Genomic DNA, 25,113 nt, shown 5'->3' with positions numbered 1-25,113 from the left:
GTGTAAGGAGGAAGGGTTTAAGTTCGTTAGGCACTGGGATGCTTTCTGGAATAAGCGGGAGCTGTACAAAAGAGACGGTCTCCACTTGTCCCCAGAGAGAACCAGGCTGCTGGCGCTTAAAATGAAAAATGTGGCAGAGCAGTTTTTAAACTAAATCTTGGGGAAAAGTCAACAGGAGATGAAATGTCTCTGGTTTGGGAGGACTCATCTCAAAGAGATGAAGGGTTAGCTGTTACTTTTCTACCAGGTAATGGATCAGAGTTGTTCACTGAGATGGTGACAAACAGTATGGACGGTCTGCCAAAGTCTCGAGGCGGCAGGAGGAAGGTTGCGGGCCTAGCTTGCCTGGAAAATTATAGAGGTTTGTATGCAAATGCTAAAAGTGTTCGAAGTAAAATTGGTGAGTTGGAATGTTTAGTGTTGGGAGAAAACATAGACATTGTGGGAATTTCAGAAACTTGGTGGAATGAGGAGACTCAGCGGGACACGGTGATTCCTGGATATAAGTTATATCGGAAGGATTGGGACGGAAGGGTTGGAGGTGGCTCTGTATGTCGGAGAGGGTATACGGTCCAGTAAGACTGAGGTTAGAGAATTAGATTCCCTTCTAGAAATGCTTTGGGTTGAAAAGAGGGCCCAAAAGGAAATTTAACTATGGAAGTTTGTTACCGCCAAATCAAAAAATAGAGGACGATCATAATATGATGGAAGGATTAAAGATAGCGGCTAAACATAAAAACTGTGTCATAATAGGTGATTTTAACTACCCGCAGATTGATTGGGTCAATATGTGTTCTGGTCAAGAGATTGAGTTTCTTGATGCTCTCAATGACTGTGCTATGGAGCAGATGGTCTCAGAACCTACCAGGGATGGGGCGATCCTGGATTTGGTCCTAAGTAATGCCCAAGACTTGGTGAGAGATGTAAAAGTGATTGCACCACTTGGGAGCAGTGACCATAACGTTATTGATTTCACTATTTGTATAAATAGAGAGTTGCCCCAAAAGACCGGCAAAACCACGTTTAACTTTAAAAGGGTTAAATTCTCTGAGATGAGGAGGCATGTGAAGAGGAAACTGAAAGGAAAAGTAAATACAGTCAAAACCCTTGGGGAAGCTTGGAGGCTATTTAAAACTACAATCCTAGAAGCTCAGATAAAATATATACCACAAGTTAGGAAAGGCACAAACAGGTATAAGAAAAGGCCTGCAAGGTTAACAAACAAAGTAATGGAAGCTGTAAAAGGTAAGAAGGACTCCTTTAAGCGGTGGAAAGCTAGTCAAAGTGAAATTAATAAAAGGGAACACAGGCAATGGCAAATCAAATGCAAGACTGTGATGAGGCAGGCAAAAAGGGACTATGAGGAGCATATTGCAAAAAACATAAAGACCAACAATAAAAATTTCTTCAAATATATTAGAAGCAGGAAACCAGCCAGGGAGGCAGTGGGGCCCTTGGATGACCAAGGGGACAAAGGGTTACTGAAGGAGGATAGGGAAATGGCTGAGAAGCTGAATGCATGTTTTGCCTCCATCTTCACTATGGAAGAGTTTGCCTGCTCCAGAACCACTAATTTTGGAAGGGGTGTTGAAAGACCTGAGTTAGACTGAGGTGACAAGAGAGGAGGTCCTACAACTGATAGACAAATTAAAAACGAATAAGTCACCAGGTCCGGATGGCATACATCCAAGAGTTCTGAAAGAACCCAAAGTTGAACTTGTGGAACTTCTGACAAAAATATGTAATCTTTCATTGAAATCTGCCTCAGTTCCTGAGGACTGGAAGGTAGCAAATATCACCTCCATCTTTAAAAAGGGTTCCAGAGGAGATCCGGGAAATTACAGGCCAGTCAGTCTGACTTCAATACCGAGAAAGTTGGTAGAAACCATTATCAAGGACAGAATGAGTAGGCACATTGATGAACACGGGTTATTGAGGAAGACTCAGCATGGGTTCTGTAAGGGAAGATCTTGCCTCACTAACCTGTTACATTTCTTTGAGGGGGTAAACAAACATGTGGACAAAGGAGACCCAATAGGTGTTGTTTACCTTGACTTCCAGAAAGCTTTTGATAAAGTTCCTCATCAAAGGCTCCTTAGAAAGCTCGAGAGTCATGGAGTAAAAGGACTGGCTAATTAACAGGATCAAAACTGTGGATCAAAAACTGGCTAATTAATAGGAAGCAGAGAGTGAGTTTAAATGGACAGTCTTCGCAGTGGAGGACGGTAAGCAGTGGGGTGCCACAGGGCTCAGTACTGGGTCCCATGCTCTTTAACTTCTTCATAAATTATTTGGAGTTGGGAGTGAGCAGTGAAGTGGCCAAGTTTGCAGGTGACACTAAATTGTTCAGGATGGTGAGAACCAGAGAGGGTTGTGAGGCACTCCAAAGGGATCTGTTGAGGCTGGGTGAGTGGGCGTCAACGTGGCAGATGAGGTTCAATGTGGCCAAGTGCAAAGTAATGCACATTGGGACTAAGAATCCCAGCTACAAATACAAGTTGATGGTGTGTGAACTGGCAGAGACTGACCAAGAGAGAGATCTTGGGGTCGTGGTAGATAACTCACTGAAAATGTCAAGACAGTGTGCGATTGCAATAAAAAAGGCCAACGCCATACTGGGAAATTTAGGAAGGGAACTGAAAACAAATCAGCCAGTATCATAATGCCCCTGTATAAATCGATGGTGCAGTCTCATTTGGAATATGCGCAATTCTGGTCACCGTACCTCAAAAAGGATATTATAGCATTGGAAAAAGTCCAGAAAAGGGCAACTAGAATGATTAAAGGGTTGGAACACTTTCCCTATGAAGAAAGGTTAAAACGCTTGGGGCTCTTTAGCTTGGAGAAACGTCGACTGCGGGGTGACATGATAGAGGTTTACAAGATAATGCATTGGATGGAGAAAGTAGAGAAAGAAGTACTTTTCTCCCTTTCTCACAATACAAGAACTCATGAGCATTCAATGAAATTGCTGAGCAGTCAGTTTAAAACGGATAAAAGGAAATACTTCTTCACCCAAAGGGTGATTAACATGTGGAATTCACTGCCACAGGAGGTGGTGGTGGCTACAAGCATAGACAGCTTCAAGAGGGGGTTAGATAAAAATATGGAGTAGAGGTCCATCAGTGGCTATTAGCCACAGTGTGTGTGTATATATATGTGTGTATGTGTGTGTTTGTGTATATATACATTTTTTGGCCACTGTGTGACACAGAGTGTTGGATGGGCCATTGGCCTGATCCAACATGGCTTCTCTTATGTTCTTATGTTCATAGAGTTGGAAGGTACCTCTAGGGTCATCTAGTCCAACCCTCTGCACAATGCAGGAAACTCACAAACACCTCCCCCCCCCCCTAAATTCACAGGATCTTCATTGCTGTCAGATGGCCATCTAGCCTCTGTTTAAAAACCTCCAAGGAAGGAGAGCCCACCACCTCCCGAGGAAGCCTGTTCCCTTGATAAATCGCTCTAATGGTCAGGAAGTTCTTCCTAATGTTGAGTCGGAAACTCTTTTGATTTAATTTCAACCCATTGGTTCTGGTCCTACCTTCCGGGGCCACAGCAAACTATTCCACACCATCCTCTATATGACAGCCCTTCAAATAATTGAAGATGGTGATCATATCACTTCTCAGACACCTCCTCTCCAGGCTAAAACATCCCCAGCTCCTTCAACCTTTCCTCATAGGGCTTGGTCTCCAAACCCCTCACCATCTTCGTCACCCTACTCTGGACTCGTTCTAGCTTGTCTATATCCTTCTTAAAATGTGGTGTCCAAAACTGAATACAATACTCCAAGTGAGGTCTTACCAGAGCAGAGTAAAGCAATACCATCACATCACGTGATCCGGACACAATACAGCCCAAAATTGCATTTGCCTTTTTAGGCACTGCATCACACTGTTGACTCATGTTCAGCGTATGATCCACTAAAACACCTAGATCCTTTTCGCACATACTACTGCTAAGACAAGTCTCCCCCATCCTATAACCATGCATTGGATTTTTCCTACCTAAATGCAGAACTTCACATTTATCCCTGTTAAAACTCATTTTACTGATCTTAGCCTAGTTTTCCAGCCTGTCAAGGTCATCCTGTATCCTGTTTCTGTCTTCTTCTGTTTGCAACCCCTCCCAATTTAGTATCATCGGCAAATTTAATAAGCATTCTCTCTATTCCTTCATCCAAATCATTTATAAAGATGTCTAAACATTTTCAAAAAGGCTCCTGACAACATTTCCCTGGAGATTGTTGTTGAATTTAAACAACTACAGATGAAGAATAAACTTTTTAAAATCATCAGGGAAAAACAAGGACTGTGCCTTGAAGACCCGATAGGTTTTTTTTATTTTCTGATATTCCAGCTGAAGTAATTAATGCAAGGAGGAGACTGAGAGAAACAATGAAGATTCTACATGATAAAGGAATTCAGTATAGATGGTTACCGCTAGGCCATCTAGTGGTCAATATGGAAAATCAAACTTTTACTGCATATAATGAGGCATCAGGCAAGGAATTAATAGATAATGTAATTAAACAAAAAACTGGAAAAGTCTGAATCGGGAAAGTTTTTTTAGGAGAAGTTGAGAGCAATTAATAGGAGAATATGTATATAGTTAGAAGATAGGATAAAGATATGATAAATGGGAATGAAAAATGGAAATTGAACAGTTAAAGCCAATGGATTAGCAAGGAGGTGGAGGGTGTGCCCTCCCAACTGTAGAGATTTTTCTGCAGCACCCAGTGCTGGAAGTAACGCTGTCCAGCTTTCTTTTGCAGGCACAAGAGAAGATAGTTAAAGTTTTAAAAAATCATGTGTGTAAAGATGGAAGTCCGTGAAATAAGTAAAGAAGTTTTGGAAACAAAAAGAAAGAATATAATTATGATTAAAATAAGAATTAGGATAAGTGGTATTGGGATGGGGTGAGATTGGGTAAAGAAAAGAAATAAGATAAAGAGCAAGGAGTTTATTTGTTGTTAATATTTAGTTTGATTGGTAGAAGACAAGCAAAAAATGAAGTGTACTTATATGAGATGTATAAGTATGTTGATATAGGCACACTTAATAAAATATTAATTTTTGTAAAAAAAAAAAAAGCACAAAGTCAAACTTGTATTCAGCTTGTGCAAAGGTCATTTTATATTCAAGCCATAAGGCAAGCTGCTTGAAAAACAAGAGGCCTGCAAACATAAAGTGTCTGGTTATTTAAGGCTATTCATCAATCTTCCTTACTTCTGCAGTTCACAGCCATGTGCAACTCTCTGCTCTGCATATTCTGCCACTCTTCCATTAATTATTGCTCCTGGTCTCCTTCTTCTCAACTGCCTTCTCTAGGACATCCCTGCTTCCTGTCTTTCTACCTTTCTTCCCCAAACCTGCTCTAAGATCTCAGCAGCTGACTCAATGATGAAAGATCCTGAGATTATTATACACACTACAACAGCCCTGAATCTACTCTAGAATTACTAGAATTATGAATCACTTGATTTTGTTCTGGCAGCTCAGGAACCATATCACTTCATGTGAATCAACCAACTCTAACCAATCATAATGTGAAGCAACATGCCTGAATTTTTACAATTATTCTAAGTACAATTCTGGTGAACAGAATATGGATCAATAATGTAAGCTTTATTTTTTCTAGTCATCTGACTATTCAACACTACCAGATATCCATACGCTGGAAGCACTTCTCAAACATCTAAGCATCCTTCTCACTGTGATCACTTTACAACAGAGATGTTTAAAAGTTTAGCTTACCTTCTGTGCATTCACAAAAAGTCTATGAATTATAGTGCCTGGAGGCCCTCTTCCAGCACCAATGACAGATACCTCTGGCTGTTCCAAAAAGCTATTTACAAAACTGACAGCATAAAGGAAAAGGAAGTCAGTGAAATATATGTTATTTCCCTTTCTCTTAAAAATGCTTGGTTCTTTAAAATCCTTTCAAAATAATATAAATATGCTAGTATTTATATTCAGATTGGCTAAATTAAGGCAAATTCATGCATGCATATATGTGCCTTCTCTTCCCTCAATCCTTTCATGAATGGAAGTACATGTGAACTTTTTGGGAGACATGCAATATATATCAATTGATGCCCAGCCTTATATATGCAAATATGTAACATATGCTTCTGAAATTAAATTTCAGGTAAAATGCAGACCAAGAGAGAGATATGGCTTCTGAGGGAATTTCAAAAGGATAGCAACTACCACCACATTTGCCAAGCAAAGAATACAAGATCACTCACTTTTCTAGATCTTTGCGTTCTTCCTCTTGATCACATTTATCTATCCCAAATTTTGCTTTCAGTGATCTTGCTTGGGCAATTGTGGCTTCCACACCCATAATCTGAGCAATAATCTCCTATTTACAAGGAGGAAAAAAAGTTTATATCCTACTGCATTCCTTATTTTTTATTAGATTCTCAAACTAAACATTAAGGAAAATCTGCTTACTTCCAGTTTTTTGTCTTCTGGGTTTGGAAACTGGAGACCTTTACTGGCATGGATGATTATCTGCTTAATTATTTTCTTTACTGAAGTAATATCTTCCAGTGATTCTGTTAGATGAACATGAATTAATTGTATTGAAGTTACAGTTGTCTCTTTATTCCAAACATACTATGCTGAGTTTATAAAGAGTTATTTACCTTCTTCCTTTACCTTGAGTACAGCTGCGTGAAGAACACAAGATAGGAGGTGCCGCGCAAGGTCTGCTGGTTTCTGAACTGCAAAATAGTGCAGCACCTGAAGATATGGTAAACACATTATATTACCACAATAATTCTGGCATCAATAGCCAATCAGATTGATGAAATATCCATTTCTCTGCATATTTTAAATATAGCACATAAAAACAGTATGGCAGCAAATATACTAAAAGGAACTTCAGTAACAACTTTCTATATTTATATTTAATGGTCATCACAAGAACGTAAGACGAACTATTTTGTAGAGATTCTGCACAACCTTTGGGCTAAAGAGGTTTAGTATGTGGTGGGACTTCAGGAGCTAAATCTGCAACAAAAGTCAAACAGCATGAAATAGCATTCCAACCAACTAAACAACTTTGCAGAGATTCTTTCAGAAGTATGAATTCATCAGTCAGCCACCTTTGGAAGTCTGCTGCAAGAACAATACTAGAAGTAGGAGAACCATTTGCAGCAAATAGGTGAGTAATGGCAGGAAGGAGGAAAGCAATACGGACCTGACAAAGAATGTGGGAAACCAAAAGGAGGGCATTTGAAAAAAGGACTACTGTAATTACTGACAAGTTACAAAAAATTTCATGCTCAAGGTATCTGTTCCTCTGACATTTTATTCTATGAATTATTTCAAGTTTTCCTCAATTTAAGAACATAAGAGAAGCCATGTTGGATCAGGCCAACGGCCCATCCAGTCCAACACACTGTGTCACACAGTGGCAAAAAAATGTATATATACACACACACTGTGGCTAATAGCCACTGATGGACCTGTGCTCCATATTTTTATCTAAACCCCTCTTGAAGGTGGCTATACTTGTGGCCGCCACCACCTCCTGTGGCAGTGAATTCCACATGTTAATCACCCTTTGGGTGAAGAAGTACTTCCTTTTATCCGTTTTAACCTGTCTGCTCAGCAATTTCATCGAATGCCCACGAGTTCTTGTATTGTGAGAAAGGGAGAAAAGTACTTCTTTCTCTACTTTCTCCATCCCATGCATTATCTTGTAAACCTCTATCATGTCACCCCGCAGTCGATGTTTCTCCAAGCTAAAAAGCCCCAAGTGTTTCAACCTTTCTTCATAGGGAAAGTGTTCCAGCCCTTTAATCATTCTAGTTGCCCTTCTCTGGACTTTCTCCAATGCTATAATATCCTTTTTGAGGTGCAGCGACCAGAACTGCACACAGTACTCCAAATGAGACTGCACCATCGATTTATACAGGGGCATTATGATACTGGCTGATTTGTTTTCAATTCCCTTCCTAATAATTCCCAGCATGGCGTTGGCCTTTTTTATTGCAAACGCACACTGTCTTGACATTTTCAGTGAGTTATCTACCACGACCCCAAGATCTCTCTCTTGGTCAGTCTCTGCCAGTTCACACCCCATCAACTTGTATTTGTAGCTGGGATTCTTGGCCCCAATGTGCATTACTTTGCACTTGGCCACATTGAACCGCATCTGCCACGTTGACGCCCACTCACCCAGCCTCAACAGATCCCTTTGGAGTTCCTCACAATCCTCTCTGGTTCTCACCACCCTGAACAATTTAGTGTCATCCGCAAACTTGGCCACTTCACTGCTCACTCCCAACTCTAAATTTGGTTTATGTATTCCCATAAGTCTAGCTCTCATCCTTAAGGTGCAGCATTATTTGTGCTTGCATGTGTATGCATGCAGAGGAAACAGGATTACTCTGTGCAGTTGCGCCCAGCAGTCGATCTTAACCTGGTGGCTCTTGGGCAGTTTTCTGCAGCCTTGCCCCCAATAGCTAGCCAAATGGCTAAGAGAGGGTGTGGTAAGTGGACCTGACCTGACAGCTGCAGGTTCCAATCTGGTCTGCAGTTCATGCTTAAAAGGAGGGACTGTAGGTGCACTAGATGTGTGTCTTTGTCCCTTGTCACCATGGGTTGGGTCTCCCTTCAGACATAAAATGATTACTAATAGTGTGGACTCTCTTTCCAGAAGAAAACTGGATCATTAAGCCTCCTATTAAAAGTAAGTGCACAGTTTAAGTTAGCATCCTAAGCAATAAAGACAGGTTGCTTACCTGTAACTGTAGAACTTCGAGTGGTCATCTGTGCAGTCACACTTGTGGGATACTGCGCCTGCGCGGGTCCCCGATCGGTATCTGTAAGAAGCCCGGGAATTTTCCGCGGTCGGCGCCACTGGGCATGCGCAGGCGTCCCATTGCGCACGCCCAACGGCGCCACCGCGGTAATCCCGCCAGTTCCTTCATGACCGCTGAAAAAGCCCCCCCTAAGAGGGAGACCGTCAGCAGTGGGGAAGGAGGGCGGGTAGTGTGACTGCACAGATGACCACTCAAAGATCTACAGTTACAGGTAAGCAACCTGTCTATCTTCTTCGTGGTCTCTGTGCATCACACTTGTGGGAGATTAGCAAGCAAGGCGTACCTGGAGGTGGGAAGACGGTCAACCGGAGACGACAGATTGCAGCACCGCAGTACCCAACCGAGTCCTCTGCTGAGCATGCACGTCCAGCGCGTAGTGCTTCATGAAGGCATGCGGGGAGGACCAGGTAGCAGCTTTGCAGACGTCCGCCAAGGATACGCCTTTCAGGAACGCCACCGATGTCGCCATTGCTCTGGTGGAGTGTCCTCGAACAGGTCCCGGCAGCGGCCTCTTTGCTAGGAGGTAACAGGTCTTGATGGTCTCCGTCAGCCACTTCGAGAATCGCTGTGAAGAGATCCTAGACCCTAGCCTGGGCGAAGTATATGAGACGAACAGCTGTTGGTCCCTGCGAAAGGCTTTAGAGCGCTTTAGGTAAAAAAGTAAGGCACGCCTGACGTCTAGGGAGTGCAGCCTCCGTTCCTCGTCCGAGGAGGGGTTAGGGAAGAAGGTGGGTAGGCAAACCTCAAGATTGAGGTGGAATTGGGAGGGTACCTTGGGGAGGAAGTTGATATCTGGGGCCAGGGAGACACCAGATTCTGTAAAAGCTAGGTAGGGGTAGTCACAGCGCATCGCCGTGAGTTCCCCCACGCGACGAGCAGAGGTGATGGCCACGAGGAAGGCAGTCTTCCAGGACAGGAGCTGCAGAGAGCACGTGGCCATAGGTTCAAAGGGACGCCTGGTTAGCATGTCTAGGACCAGAGTCAAATCCCACAGCTGAGTGGGAGGTCTAGATGGTGGATGTAGTCTAAATAGTCCCCTCATAAACTTTTTGGACTGAGGGTGGGCGAAAACTGAGTATCCGCCCACAGGGTCGTGAAAAGCAGATATAGCTGCCAAGTAGACCTTGATGGACGAGAAGACTAGGCCTGCGTCGACTAGAGACAATAGGAAGTCGAAGATTGCCGGCAGGCCTGCCCTCTGTGGTGTGCCTGGCCGGTCGGCCAGAAAGTTGGAGAATTTCTTCCACTTTCTATCGTAGGAAGCCCTGGTAGAGGGTTTTCTGCTATTTAGTAGGACTTCCTGGACCCTGCTGGAGAAGTCTAGGGGTCTATGAGCCACGCTGTCAGTTTCAGGTGTGGCACATTGTGGTGCAGCACTAGCCCCCCTTGAGATGACAGGAGGTCTGGGTCCGCTGGGAAGTGGTAGAAGTTCCTCCCTGACATGCGTAGTAGGGAGGAGAACCAGTTCTGACGTGGCCACCAGGGGGCCACTAGGATGCAGCGTGGCCTGTCCCTGGCTATCTTGTTGAGTACCCTCGTCAAAAGGGGGAGGGGCGGAAAGAGATAGAGGAAGCGGCCCTCCCAGGAGATGAGAAGGCCGTCCCCGAGGGATGCCGGGTCGGCACCCCCTCTGGAGCAGAACCTGGGACACTTCTTGTTGTGTGCTGTGGCGAAGGCGTCCAGCTGAGGGTAACCCCACAGCTGGAAGACTGGCTGCAGGAAGCGCCACTGGAGTTCCCACTCGTGCGGTGAGGCCCCCCCTCTGCTCAGGGAGTCCGCCTGTATGTTGAGGACCCCTGGGAGGTGCGCGGCCTTGACGAAGATGTCCTGCTGGATGCATTCCTCCCATAAGTCCATTGCCAGTGCGCAAAGGCGACGGGACACTGTTCCACCCTGTCTGTTGATGTATGCCAGGGCGGTGGTGTTGTCTGTGAGCAGAGCCACCGTCTTCCCTGTCAGCTTCGGGCGGAATGAACGTAGCGCAAAGTGGATTGCTAACAGTTCCAGGTAGTTTATGTGTTGCAGGGCCAGCTTGGGTGGCCACTGGCCCCCCACGCACAGTCCTTCCATGTGAGCGCCCCATCCCCACTGGGAAGCGTCCGTGGTGATGGTCACTGTGGGGGCCGGAAGGTGGAAGGGCGCTCCTTGGCAGATGTTGTCCTTTGACCCCCACCAGTGAAGCGAGTGGAGCGCCATGGGGGGAATAGTGAACCTCTTTCGAGGTGAGTCTCTGGTTGGGCGGAACTGACGTAGGAACCATAGCTGCATGTTCCTCATCCTCAGTTTCGCGAAGAGAAGCACGCTTGTCGTCGCTGCCATCAGGCCCAGCATCCGCTGGATCTGTTTGACTGTGCCCCATCCCTGCCTCTGGAGCAATTGTACAGAGCTGGTAATGTCTTTTGCCCTTTGGGCGGGTAAGAACGCTCGGTGCAGGTTTGTATCCAGCACTGCTCCTATAAACTGCACTGACCTTGATGGGGTGAGTTTCGATTTTTCTAGGTTGACCTGTAGGCCCAGGGCATCCAGGAGGCGTAGCGTGGACGTGATGTGAGCAGATAGGCTTTCCCTTGAACTGGCTACCAGGAGCCAGTCGTCTATGTATGGGAAGACCATCACCCCTTGTAGCCTGAGGTGGGCACCCACTACGCTCATCATTTTTGTAAACACCCTGGGTGCTGTGGAAAGTCCGAATGGTAGGGCCGTGAACTGGAAGTGCTGTGGGCCTACCGCAAACCTTAGAAACCTTCTGAACTCTGGGTGGATGCTGATGTGGAAATAGGCATCCTTGAGATCTAGGGTGGCCATCCAATCCCCTTGGTTGATGAGGAGCAGGATGGATTGCAGTGTGGACATCCGGAACTTGCGGTATAGGATGAACTTGTTCAGATTCCGAAGGTCCATGATGGGTCTCAGTCCCCCATCCCTCTTGGGAACCAGGAAGTAACGGGAGTAGAAACCCCCGGGACTGTCCTCTGGAGGTACTTCCTCTATGGCTTGTTTCTGTAGGAGGGTGGCCACCTCTGCCAGCAGCGGTGGGGAGGGGGTGGTGGTAACCACCACGGACTGGTTTGGAATCTGAGCAAAGTCTAATTTGTAGCCCTCTTTGATGATGGAGAGAGCCCACCTGTCTGAGGAGACCTGCTCCCAGGCAGGGAGGAAGGGGCGGAGGCGGATGGTGCAGCGGGCAGGGGCGACGATGCGTGGGACAGAAAAGTCAAAGTCCCTGCTTGGAGGGGCGGGCACCCTTAGGTTTGCCTGAATGCTGGGTGGTGTAGCGCCCCCTGTTAGTGTTATTGCCCGAATAGGCCTGCTTGTCGGGCTGCGAAGGGCGTGGGCGCCACTGTTGGTCTGTGGACGGCTTGTGGGAGGGTTTCCTAGTCCAGGATCTACTCCACTGTCTAGCCCTGGGCTGTCTGGAGGGTGCCTGCACTCCCAGGCTCTTGGAGATCTTAAGGTTCTTATCTAGTTCCTGCAGGGCGTTATCTGTAGTGGAACTAAAGAGCCCGTCCCCCTCAAACGGCAGGTCCTCGATAAGTGCCCTGGTGTCCTGCTGCAGGGCGGTAGACCTCAGCCAGGAGTGCCTGCGGATGGCGATAGCGGACATGATGTTTGAGGCAGAGACGTCCACTAGGTGCTTTGCAGTTGTCAATTGCTGCTTGGCCACCTTCAGGCCCTCCTGCTGCAGTTTCTTGGCAGCCGCTTTCTTGTCCTCAGGCAGGGCGGATAGGAGCGGGGACAACTGTTCCCACATGGCGTATTGATATCTCGCCATGCAGGCTGTGTAGTTGGAGGCCTTGGCACCCAAGGATGCTGCAGAATAGATCTTCCTGCCCATGGAGTCTAGTTTCTTCCCCTCCTTGTCAGGGGGGGCAGAATGCACCTTGCGCGACCTCGAGGAAGACGAGACGATGGCTGAGTTGGGTGTTGGATGAGTGAATAAAAACTCAGCCCCCGCCTCCTGGATCTTGTATATATGATCCAACTTCCTCGAGGACACCGGTGCCGATGATGGCTTTTTCCATGGGTCCTTGAGTGCCTGCAACATGACCCTGGTCATCGGTAGGGCTATGGCTGTGGAGGCGTCGCGTTGGACGATATCGAAGACGCTATCGTCCACCACTGGCTTGGGTTGCGAGATGGGTAAAGCGATGGTCGATGCCATCCTCTTGATCATCTCCGTATAGGAGCTCAGGTCTTCGGAGGGTGAAACCGGGAGGTCCTCCGCAGTATTTGGGTCGGGCGAGGGTTCCCAGGTCCTCCCCTCGTCGCTCTCCGAACCCGATGGCTCGGACTCTTCACAGTCCGAGTGTGTCGACAGAGGTGGTGTTGGCTCCCTCTGCTGGATCGGCGTCAGCGGTCGGGTCGGGGGGTCTGTCGCGGCGGCGCGTTCCTCCGGCGGGATCGAGAGTGATGCCGATGGTTGCCTGGGTCGGTGCGATGTCCTAGAGAACGAGGACGTATCGGACCGACGCTCCCATTCCTGGTGTTCCGGTGGCTGGTACCAGTGGTAAGGCGGACAGCAGGGATACGAAGGCTGCCATCTGTGCTGTTCCCAGGGGAGCATCGATGGGAAGCGGCGCGGGTCGGCCGATGGGTCCCTTCGTCTCACGCGCTCGACCGATGGGTCGCTTCGCCTCACGCGCTCGACCGACGGGTCCCCTTGTCTCGGTCGCTTGGGCGCTGCAGGCGTCGCCTCGTCAGCCGATGGTAGGGGCTCGACGTCCGATGCCGAGTCGATGCTCCTCCGACGAGAGGCCACCGAAGGGGATCGACGGGTTAGGTCGATCTCCGCTTCTGGTGCTGGAATGTGCTGCCCCTTAGCGCTCGGGTCGAGGATCGGCGAGGTGTGCTGCCGATGAGCGCTAGCCCTCGGAGTTGAGGGACTGCGCGGCCGATGGACGCTAGCCCGCTGAGTTGTAGGGCTGTGCGACGTATGTGCGCCGACCGCTGGGGTCGAGGGGCTGCGGAGCGGAGAGGGAGGAACCCTTCTGCGCGGCTCGGTGGCGGTCGATGCCGCCGTGTCCGGTGGCGGAGGAGAGGAGCGAGGTCGCTTTTTCTTTTCTTTACTCTTCTCCTTCTTGGAGGACTCGCGGCCCGCTTCCTCGCGTCGCTTCTTCGACGGCTTCTCGGCCGATAGCTCGAGGGACCGTTTCGCCGACTGCTGATCTCTCGGCGTTCCCGTGTCGACTACGGGGGCATCGACCGATGGACCCGTCGACAGTTGGGCATTTGCCATTTTCGGTACCGAAGCCGAAACTGGAGGTCTCAGTGCCGAGGCGGTTAGCGCTGCCGAAAGTCTTGCCGCCCTGTTCTTCCTTGTCTGTTTGGAGAAGTGCTGGCAGTGTGGGCAGGTCTCCACGCGGTGCGCCTCTCCCAAACAAAGAAGACACAGGGAATGGCCGTCGGGAGGGGCGATCTTCTTCCCGCAGGCCTGGCACCTCTTGAAAAAACCCCAGCGACTGTCCATAGACAGTGGTCGCTAGGAGGGTCCTCTCAGAGTCCTCTGAGAGGAGAAAAATTTAGGGAGCAGGGGAGGGGGGGAGTCCCGGAGGACAAACCCCGCGACACGCACCCTGAGAAAAAACAACTTTTTTTTTTTTTTTTTTAACTAACTAGCTAACTACTAAGAACTAACTACTATTCTAAGGAAAACAATAAACAGGCTAATATATATACAGAGGCTAAGGGGAAAAAAGGGTGAAAAACCCCGAAGCTCACCGACCGGGAACACGATGAAACGCAGCTTCTTCGCGCAGCGGTCAGAAAGGAACTGGCGGGATTACCGCGGTGGCGCCGTTGGGCGTGCGCAATGGGACGCCTGCGCATGCCCAGTGGCGCCGACCGCGGAAAATTCCCGGGCTTCTTACAGATACCGATCGGGGACCCGCGCAGGCGCAGTATCCCACAAGTGTGATGCACAGAGACCACGAAGAAGATTAAAGGGATTTAGTATAATCTACATAGAGTACATCATTATAGTGCTAACACATTATAAGTTTCACATGGGACAAGCAGCTGTCTCTTTACCTTCTCTGCCTCTCGAGTATCATCAAAGAGTCGTCTCTGCCTTCTTGCTGGAATCGGCTTTGCTGTCTCCCATGCTTCAACCCACATGTTACTTGGAATCTTCATTCGGGCACTCAGCTCACCCTTAATGACTACATTTCCTTTTTCATCCACAGTTTCCTCTTCAATGTAATCCCGAGGTGAATACCATCTCACAAAATCTTCCAGACAACAACCAGGGTTGGCAGCCTTAGAGAGAAAAGAAGCATAAACCTTCCAAATCAAAACCTGACTATAATAGGGTTAGCTTTTATTATTTTTCATTTAAAAATATTTAATGTTCCTAAGCTACCAGCAGTTCTGTTTCTTATTCTTGTAGTTGACTATATACTATGAATGACTTTTAGTAGCTGAGAGTAATTAGTGATTCTTTCAGACTTCCTTTTCAGCTAATAATTTTTCAAAAAATATTCCAGGACCACTGCTCGCTTTTCTGCAAGACCAAAGTGTCTTAATCAAAGAAGTTTAATTCAGCAAAGCTCAGCTGTGTCTCAGTTTTCATTTTCAAGTGTTAATACTAGAAGTCTATAATGCCCACAGAGTTTGACAAGTCAATAATGCCCAGACCTGGATAGCCCAGGCTAGACAGTCAGATCTCGGAAGATAATCAGGGTCACCCTGGTTGGTTGCCCTGGTCAGTTCATGGATGAGAGACCACCAAAGAATACCAGGGTTGCTATGCAGAGACTGGCAATGGCCTCTTGTTGTGAAAACCCCATGCGGAGTCGCCATAAGTAGGCTGCAACTTGACGGGGAAAAAATATAATGTCCACAGAACTTCTATTTCAAAAAAGAGGGAAAGTTATCCCATTTGGTTTCAAATGATGGCCTCAGTACACAGTCAGATGCAAACCAAATTAGAAAATTATAACACACCCCAAATATAAAGAACTGAACTTTTAAAACCACTGACACATATTATGACATTGTCCTTTGACAGAGAAAAAGTAAAAAAAAAATGAACAATAGGTAAAGCAAATTGTTACTGAAAGATGCTGTTATTAGTTCAATTTGCATTTTTATACTGTACTCATATTATTAAGACAAAACACCATGGAATTTGTAAGTCAGTATCTACTTTGAAGGATTCCATATCTGACAATAAACAAGCACTCTGCATGCGAGCTCGAAGATGAGCTCCTTCTGCTGATGTTCCCAGTTTCGCCAAAACTTCAGACTGTTCTTCTAATAGATCTTCTGTCATAGGAGCTGGTTCCTAAAAAGTACGAAGTACAAACACAGAAGCTTGTAAGCAGATCCCCCTTGACTTTTCTAATCGAGTACATATTGCCAAAAAGAACATCAAACAAAATGACTTCCACCCGGTTCTCAACCTAAATCAGACAAAAAATAGTTTTCATCTTAAAATGTATGACTGTCAGTGTATCAGTGCAAGAAACTCATCTGCAACACACAGGGAGACTAACAGATGACCCAAGCATTTCAGATTTTAAAATGTTAAGTTTTCCATTAAAAGCTATAACAAATTACAAATAGATGCATGAAGGTGGGGGGGGGGGAGATTTATGCCGAGGGGTTAAGGGAGAAAGTTTCCCCCACCTATCAAAAATATAAACCTATAAACATAATCAAATTCCCGTTTGAGGCCATACGGGCGCGGGGATCGATAAAAGTGGCAATCGCGCATCTTTAAAGTAGTTGTATAACATTGCTATTTATTTAGTTGTGTTGTAACTAATCAGTGTAGTCAGGAGTCATTTAATTGGAGGGGGGAAGTAATCACAATGCAATGACACATTATCAAAATCACGTGGGGGCGAGTGGAAGCAAGGGATGCATTCAGTAAAAGAAAATCGTGTTACATCATTATATATTTTTTGCGTTGTAATGTGAAATGTGATTTGTTTAAAAAAATACTTTATTTCAGGAAAATATTGGATAATTTTCAAAGGGAGTAAAATTAAGGAAGTATGACAAAATAACTGGGCAGAATCATGGGCGGGAAGTTATGTGGGTATGTTCTACTAATGCGAGGAGTTTGACAGCGCATTGGTGTGAGTTCCGCACATAAATTTCAAGCCCTGAAACCACATCAAAAATAAACTTCTCGCTTTTTGAGGATCTCCTAAATGTGGGGTGACACCGCTTTGGAGGGGGGTCAAAGATATGCAGAAACCAACATCTGCCCCGAGGGAAACAGCGCCGGAGTTAATACGGAATCAGCCTAAAAGTACAAGTGAGCAATGGAATTCTCAATGGATATTTTCTAATCCAAAAGTACATGAGCAACAAAATCCTCAATGGATTTTTTTACACTAACAGCACTTGTGTACGTCCAGATTCTTTATCATATTACAGGAACACATTAACTAAAACCAGAATTCTTTACAATACAAATCCTCAGTGATAAAGGGAGACAAAACACAAACACAGAGATGCTACTGCTTTCATTTGTTTTGCTGCAATGTTCCTTGATTTGTGTGTGGGGGGGGGAAGGCTTGCAGCGCTATGCACATTTCACTAAAGCTAACCAAACATCCATTCTCAGTCTGTTTTGAGAAGAAAGCAAGTACTGCTTAGTGGTGGCAGGAGTACTGGTATAAAACTATTAGTTCCCATTCTATATTTCCCTAAGGGAGGGATTGGGAAACAGGTTTAGGAGTGTCATAAACCTTTTTATACTTACACAAAATTTAATGGTTCCTAGAGCATGGTTAGAGGGCACATGATACTGCAAGTCTTGCTGAAACTAAGCAATTCTATTCTGAGTGCCTGGATACAAGACCTCCTAAGTATCCCACGTAAGTCACAAGTTCCAGGGCAGAAGACAAGACAGGATATAATCAACAAGCTATAATGGTCAGGATTTTAGGAAAAAGCATTTTACACGAAGGGGTATATGGGTTAGTCTGCTGCAACGAAAGTCTTGGAGGCACCTTAACTAATAAATTTATTGTACCTAAATTTGGGGGGCAGAAAAGAACACACCTCCTCAGACACATGAATAAAACAGGGACACCCAACAGCAGAGTTAATTTATGCAATTGTTTCACCAGTGTCCTGTATATCACTGCATTTCAGGTGATGGGTCTTACCTCTATATATGTAGAAACATTTATGATACAAACCTACACTTGTGGGGAACCAAATCCACCAATACCTAAAAAGTATTCATATGTATTCCTTATAGTTGCTCACCCAGTCATCTTCTACGTTCTGTACAAGACCAGCAGAGATGCTTTCAAGCTACTGTCTCACCTGTGTTACTGGAACATAGAGAGGTTCCCCAAGATGAAGCAAAGTCAAGTTGCCATGCTGATGTAGACGACCTTCTGGCTTTAAGGCTAAAGACTCTTTGCTGCCTTCTTTTGCAACCCCCTTTTTCACATTTTCTTGTCCATTTTCTTTAAGTTCTTCAGTATCACTTAGGCATTCAAAAAATTCTTCTTCACTATCACTCCATGACTCCCAAGACTTCCCTACTTCTCCCTTCTCCTTATCACTCTCACTGTGATAATCTCTGCCCGACAGATCAGGTATGCCAGTGTCACTGGATGAGCAGTCAAAACTATTTGATTTTTTCCCCTCATCTCTTGCTCGCTTTCTTTCAATGCAGCAATTTAACATCTAGAACAGAAAGAACCTATTATATTAATATGCAACAGCAACATCTCAATTTGTCCTGTGAATCAGCAACCAGGGGGATTACAGGACATAAAATATTAATTTTCCAAGTGCTCATGCATACCAACATGGAAAAGCTGTTCCATTAACTATCACTCTTTAACAATTTGATATGCAATCCAAAAAGTACAGTAAATTATTGGACAAATTTTTACTACTCTTTAAGTGACATCTATAGAGTAATAAACACTATTTTTTAAAGAACAATTAAAATTCCATTATTTTCTATATCACTTATATTGTAATAAGTACCTGAAGTTTCTGGTGTAGTAAACAACATCTCAGATCTGGAGCACCACTGGCTAACCTAACAAGAAGTTATATAAATATTACTACTGCAAATATCAGAATATTTCAAATTATACTTTCTACAAAATTGACAGTCACTTCACAATGTACTTTTTCAGAAGCAGCAATACCTACATAAGAAAGCCATAGCAAGTTAAATGTCACAATACAGCAAAGCTCTAAACATTTGCCTGCAAATATATAAAGGACCACCTCAAACCACTGCATCAACTGCTTAACTGCAAATGCAATATAGCAAATATATAAAATACAGCAAATCTCTCAACATCTGCCTGCAAGTATATAAAGGACCGCCTCAAACCACTGCTTCTAGTGCTTAACTGCAAATGCAATGTTTGTGAGCCAGATGAAGCTTCTCAAACTAGATGTCCTCACATACTATTCCTCACATAAAATTTTGGAGGTCCCTGGAGAAAGGGTGGAATTCAGGCGTATCAAATACATCATTCCAACTAACCTATGTGGGACCAAGGCTGCAACTGAAAGACCACTGAAGTAGCACTAGAATTTTGGCTCTCACTCACTTTTAAGCAGGGACCATTTGCTGTTTATAACCACCTCAACATTAATATAAACTCACCCTGGAATCAAGAAGTTATTTTCCCATCTGTAACGCATTTCCAGGACAAATTCCTGCCAGAGATGTGCAGCTCCTTTGACTCCGCCATGGTAGAAGTTGATCATACAAAGACAAAGGGCCAGTTTGTACGTAAGACTATCCAAAGGAGCAGATTTGAATTGGATGTAGAGATTCTGGAAAACATACCACAAAAGGGAAGGGAGGAGAGCAAGGATAATTAAAAGATTGGGGGGGGGGGTTTCAAAAAACTAATATATGCAAAAACAGGCAGCAGACTTAAACGGTACTTGATGGATAATTCCATTTACCTAGAATGTGAACAGTAGAATAAATGTAGCTGTTTTATTTAAAATATGCATTGAGAAATAGAGATAACAGACACAGTGGGTTTGCATGTGAAAAATCACCCTTTTATTTGAAATATGATTAAAACCTGATGTGTGAGGGTTTGGAAATGGTGAACTAGAGTCACTGTGTATTTACAGAGAAGCACCGTGAAGCTACACACAGCTGGAGTGATGCCAGTTAAGATTTCTCCTTAGATCAAGAGATGACCAAATTATTCAGTTCACTGCAACTGATCATTGCCTTCTGTCCCTGATTTGGGAAATAAATACCAAAAAAATACCAATAAGATATTCTGGGGTATTTACTCCATTTGGCAAAGTCAAATGCACACCCCTACCCAGCACCGATCCCCCAAGTTGGGTCACCCAACCAGAAGTGAGCTCTGAAGGCATTTAAATACCTTTGGGGCTCATTGAGGACTGGACGAACCATGAACCACTTCGTCCAACGGAGTAGTTAATTGGAGGTTCATGGATTCTTAAAACCTCAAACCGTGAACCTACATTTTCCCAGTTTGTGCCCATCCCTAATCGTGATCTATTAGTCTTTACTCAAGATGGATGTAAAATGAAATCCAGGGAAAATCTGTTAAAAGAAGTGTATAATTGTCAACAGTTTTTAAATGCAGAATTATTAGAAAGATTCAAGTTAGATAAACAACTTTCTGGTTTTGTAGAAAACAAGACTTTATTTTAACCAGTTATGCACAAATGATGTTCGTGTAACTTCTAAAATTGTATAAACTTCTGTTGAAATATGAAACAGAAGGCAAAAGACGGAATGGTAAAATAGACTAAGAATTTTGGATATGATATAAAAATGGAGCAATGGAAAAGAATGTGAGTGAAGGATCTAAAATTTACATTAAGTAGTAACCTTAAAGAAAACTTCCTATAAAATGTGTCATCGGTATATGACACCTGATAAACTGGCTAAAATGTACAGAAGTACCTTAAATTAAACACTGAGAATGTGATTAGCATGAAGGTAAATTCTACCATATATGGTGGACTTGCACTAAAGCTAAAAAAAACCTTAGACATTAATTCAGAAATCCAGAAGTTTTTAAAAATCAGCATACAAATGAAGCCAGAAACTTTTCTTTTTGGTTTCAGGGGCAAATTGAGAATACTCATGGAATTTTGTTTCTTTAAATCAGGGGTGGCCAACGGTAGCTCTCCAGATGTTTTTTGCCTACAACTCCCATCAACCCCAGCCAGCATGGCCAATGGCTGGGGCTGATGGGAGTTGTAGGCAAAAAACATCTGGAGAGCTACCATTGGCCACCCCTGCTTTATATGATTACAGCTGCAAGGCTACTTTATGCCCAGAGTTGGAACTTTTTAAAGATACCCACAATAGAAGATTGAGGGTTAAAGATATTGGAACTTGCAGAAATGGCTAAACTTACTTTTTGATTAAAGAAAATGCATTATTACTGCCAACTGGAAGCCCCTTGTTGACTTTCTGCATACAAATGAAAAAAGTGATGATCTGTGGATTTGAGGAGTAAAGAGAATTTGATTTTAGAAAACTAGGATGGATCGATGGATAGGTTATGAGTAATTGATCATGTATTTACTGTAATAGTAACAATAAACAAGTATATTTGGTTTTGTTGCCAATAAAATTTTTGAAATTCTTAAAGGTATGTTTCTCTGATTTTTTTCCCCTATGACTGCTTCCCCTCCCCACTCCCCCTTTTTCTTTCCCCCCTTTTAAACTCTTCTTTCTTTTTATGTATAGAAAACTTTCAGTAAAAATATTTTTTAAAACCTCTGTTTGTGTGTGTGTGTGTGCGCACACACACATACACGTTGAATTCCAACCAGATCCTTGGTTTTGGGGTTTTTTAACGAAAAGTCATTAAAAATCTGGTATATGATCAATCACACAGTTTGAACTTACATAGTCTTCATTATCTGGAGGAGGGAGGCTTCCTGTTGAAGTACTATTTCTGGCTTCCGATCCATCTGCTGATTTGTCAGCAGCATCAGGGAATAAATACTTGAGGGGGGAAATACATACTTGTTAACTTTCAAACGTATGTTTCCTTGGACAATCAGTTTGCCACTATTAATTGCTGTAATCATTGTTTTAAAGCCATGCTATTAATGACTTTGATATTATTTGGCTTCACAAGACACCAAGCAATTCAAGCTGTCAAAGAGGACATGTTTGCTCCGAGCCCTGCCTTCACCAACCATCAGGCTTCTCCATATTCTGCACGAATTGTACCTCCCACCTAGTGTCACAATGGCAACTTTATTTTAGTTTCCATTTGTCTTATGCTTCTTACCTTGCAGCAGCCTCACAAATACATCACTGTCCTACCCTGTTCCTTTGTAACCTAATTATTGCTTTTTGTTTCTATTAAAACAGACACCATCAAGACTTTAAGCCTCCCCAGGAAAAATATTTAGACCTATTGCTCTCTTTGCACCATGGGAATCAAGAGCTTGGACTATGATCTGGAAAACCCAGGTTCAAATCCTCACTTTGCCATGAAAGCTGGCTGGGTGACCTCAGACCAGCCATACATTCTCAGTCTAGCCTACTTCACGGGGTTGTTGTGAGCACAAAATGGAGGTGAGAATGATGTAAGCCACTTTGGTCTCCACTGAGAATGGCAGGGTGTAAAATAAACACATAAATAAAATATATAGGTAACATGCTTAATAATATAGAAGTCCAAGATAAATCACTGTAACACTGGGAAAAAATAAGCCAATAAAAATAGGCAAAACAAAACACAATCACACTAGCCACACCAGCTAAATTATCAAGACGCCATAGTCATCCGTTTAAAAAGGCTTAGGAAAACAACAGGCTTTTTACCTCTTCAGCATGCGTGTCAGATACACTGATCTTTCAAGTAAGATCCTCCCTGAGCACTACCAAATTATACTGAATACACTAGTTCTTCCCACAAACTCAGAATCCTCATTTCAGCACTAACAACAGAAAAACACAGCTGATACTTAATACCCAAGGTTATAGCCAAATTTAGCTATTTTGCATACATATTTCTTTAAGTAATGGCTTGAGCAAACACTTTTCATCAATTGACATTAATAATAACCATTACTTTGGCTTGGACAAGAATGAAAATTCAGTTAGAACCAGTATCATGAAATGCAATATAATATGCTTTACTTACCAAGAGAATACTATTGAGGACTTCATTTTTCAGTGGTGATTCATCTACACCCCTGTGTTTACGAATCTTCTTCTTTGCAGTATGAACCATATTTGTCACTGACAGTTTATGGATTGGTACTGGTGCTGGTTCCGTGAGCTTTGACAAAGCATGGCTTATATCAGCAATCTCTATAAAATACCAGAGTTAAACATATTTTTTTCTGTAATCTGCAATTGTGTTACCAGTATCTTATCTACATAGAATTAATGGATCTGTCCTAAACCATTCTTAGCAACAAAACTGCTTTGCTAAATCAAATCAAGTGTACCATCTACAGCCTAATCCAGAACTACTTTGGCATTTGCTGGTAAGTGTACTCTCAAGCAACTTGTCAGTAAATAACAGAAAACATGTTGATCAAGTAGTATAAAAAATTAAAAATATCATTTAGCCCTATAAATTGAGATCATTCAAGATCCAGTAAGATAGAATAAGTAATGTAGTAAATGGGATTGGGGGGGGGAGGTTGGGAATGTACACCAGATATCTTGTTCCATTAAGCCTCCTGCTTCAGAAGTGATAAGCAACAGTTGCCAGACAAAGAAACTTAGCTTAAACAAACAGCTTATACCTTTTCCTTCTTCTTCAAATGCTGATTTTCCAAGAATCTCATCAGTTGATTCCTTGCGATGACACAGCTTGAAAAATTCAGTAACAAAGTCACCTATGAAAGGAAATAGGTTTCCTTTAGTTTAGTTTTCCAGTAGTTATACAGCATTTTATTTATGCTGTTCACAATGGTAAAGATTCAAAACAGTAAGACAACACAGAACATCAATGTGAGTTTTACATAAGCTATAATAGTTTTGCATAGAGTTGATGATTTCACATACATAGTTGATGAAAATAAAAAATGACCAATAGGACCATATGCGTTTCAATTCCAAGGGCCTTTTTCAGTGATCGATAATACTATTATAAAGAAACACACATCCAGTAATAAATATATACAAATTGAGGCCAGGTGGTACTGTCTGGAAATGTACAAAAGAAAAAGATCAAATTATTATAATAAATCTAAGTAATAAATAACTACTGAATTTTCTTGAGAAATTCTCCAAGAATAAAAAACATTTCTACTTCATATATTGTGTGGTTGCTGAAATTTATGAAGTGGGATATGGAAACCTTCTCATGGTGACTGTACATGCACGACAAAATCTTCAATGATATAATAATCTACAAATGAAAATTATGTATCAGCTAGAATTTATGAGTCTATAACAGGGGCGGCCAAACTGTGGCTCAGGAGCCACATGTGGCTCTTTCACACATATTGTGTGGCTCTTGAAGCCCCCCCGCCTTGGTGAAGGCACTGGAGAAGGCATTTAAAATAACTTCTCCAAGTCAAGCCAGCTGGCGGTTTAGAAAATGCTGTTAAAAGTTGCTTTCTTTCCACCTATTCCTCCCTCCCCCATCTACTATTTGCTTGCTTGCCTGCCTGCCTTTCCGCCCTCAAACATCTGATGTTCATGTCTTGCGGATCTTAAACATCAGACATTTATTCTATATGGCTCTTATGTTAAGCAAGTTTGGCCACATCTGGCATATAAGCATGCAAATAAACATTTAAATATAAAATTAATAAAAATAAAAATTATTATATTTGTGAACCCACCTGGTATGAAATTTCCTAGATCTCTGGATGTGTGTGTCATCAATTAAGAGTTTCAATAAAATGGTAACTTATTCAGTTATATGCTGGAGCTACAGGATGGTACAATCTAACCCATGCATTGCATATAACAGCTCCCAGAAAAGGGAGGGAAAAGTTAGAAGGGGTGGGCAGTGGCAGCGCTGGGGTTTTTGCTGCCCCAGGCTGCCCACGTAGCTGCACCCTCCTGGGGGGTCTGAGTGAGGCTGCACAGTCCCTTTTGTCCACCTGGTTGGCAGGGGAGGCAGCTTCAGAGCGATGCTACACCACCTCCTTCCTCCACCCAGCTGCCAGGCTCCCCTTGCAGGGGAGGCAGCTACGGAGTGACATTGCTCCACCTCCTTCCTCTGCCTGGCTGCTGGGTGGGAGAAAGGGCCGCAGGACTGCCGTGCCTCGCTCTGAGGCTGTCTCCCTTTGCAGGGGAGGTAGCTTCAGAGCGAGGCCACTCTCCCCTGAGCCCGGAT

General features: G+C 43.9%; 1 protein-coding gene across 4 annotated transcripts in view; it reads right to left on the bottom strand.

Annotated features, from left to right (window-relative positions):
- Positions 1–25,113, bottom strand: part of RAB3GAP1 (RAB3 GTPase activating protein catalytic subunit 1) — an 84,840-nt gene that overhangs the window by 17,005 nt on the left and 42,722 nt on the right. For 2 of the 4 annotated variants that reach the window (XM_060257118.1, XM_060257119.1), the window contains exons 12-23: positions 23,567–23,659; positions 22,954–23,123; positions 21,702–21,800; positions 19,446–19,618; positions 18,809–18,863; positions 18,131–18,499; positions 15,990–16,127; positions 14,873–15,100; positions 6,659–6,755; positions 6,465–6,568; positions 6,257–6,372; positions 5,763–5,865 (exon numbers count right to left, since the gene is read on the bottom strand). In XM_060257118.1, the coding sequence (XP_060113101.1) occupies positions 5,763–5,865; positions 6,257–6,372; positions 6,465–6,568; positions 6,659–6,755; positions 14,873–15,100; positions 15,990–16,127; positions 18,131–18,499; positions 18,809–18,863; positions 19,446–19,618; positions 21,702–21,800; positions 22,954–23,123; positions 23,567–23,659 (1,745 nt within the window). Of the gene's footprint in view, positions 1–5,760; positions 5,866–6,256; positions 6,373–6,464; positions 6,569–6,658; positions 6,756–14,872; positions 15,101–15,989; positions 16,128–18,130; positions 18,500–18,808; positions 18,864–19,445; positions 19,619–21,701; positions 21,801–22,953; positions 23,124–23,566; positions 23,660–25,113 lie in introns of those variants that run through there. The other 2 variants (XM_060257120.1, XR_009556304.1) reach the window with 2 other exon arrangements.

Source organism: Heteronotia binoei, chromosome 16 (genome assembly GCF_032191835.1).
Source record: "Heteronotia binoei isolate CCM8104 ecotype False Entrance Well chromosome 16, APGP_CSIRO_Hbin_v1, whole genome shotgun sequence".
NCBI classification, from domain to species: Eukaryota; Metazoa; Chordata; class Lepidosauria; order Squamata; family Gekkonidae; genus Heteronotia; species Heteronotia binoei.
The sequence above is the reverse complement of the archived record's forward strand: the minus strand, read 5'-3'. Positions and strand labels throughout refer to the sequence as shown.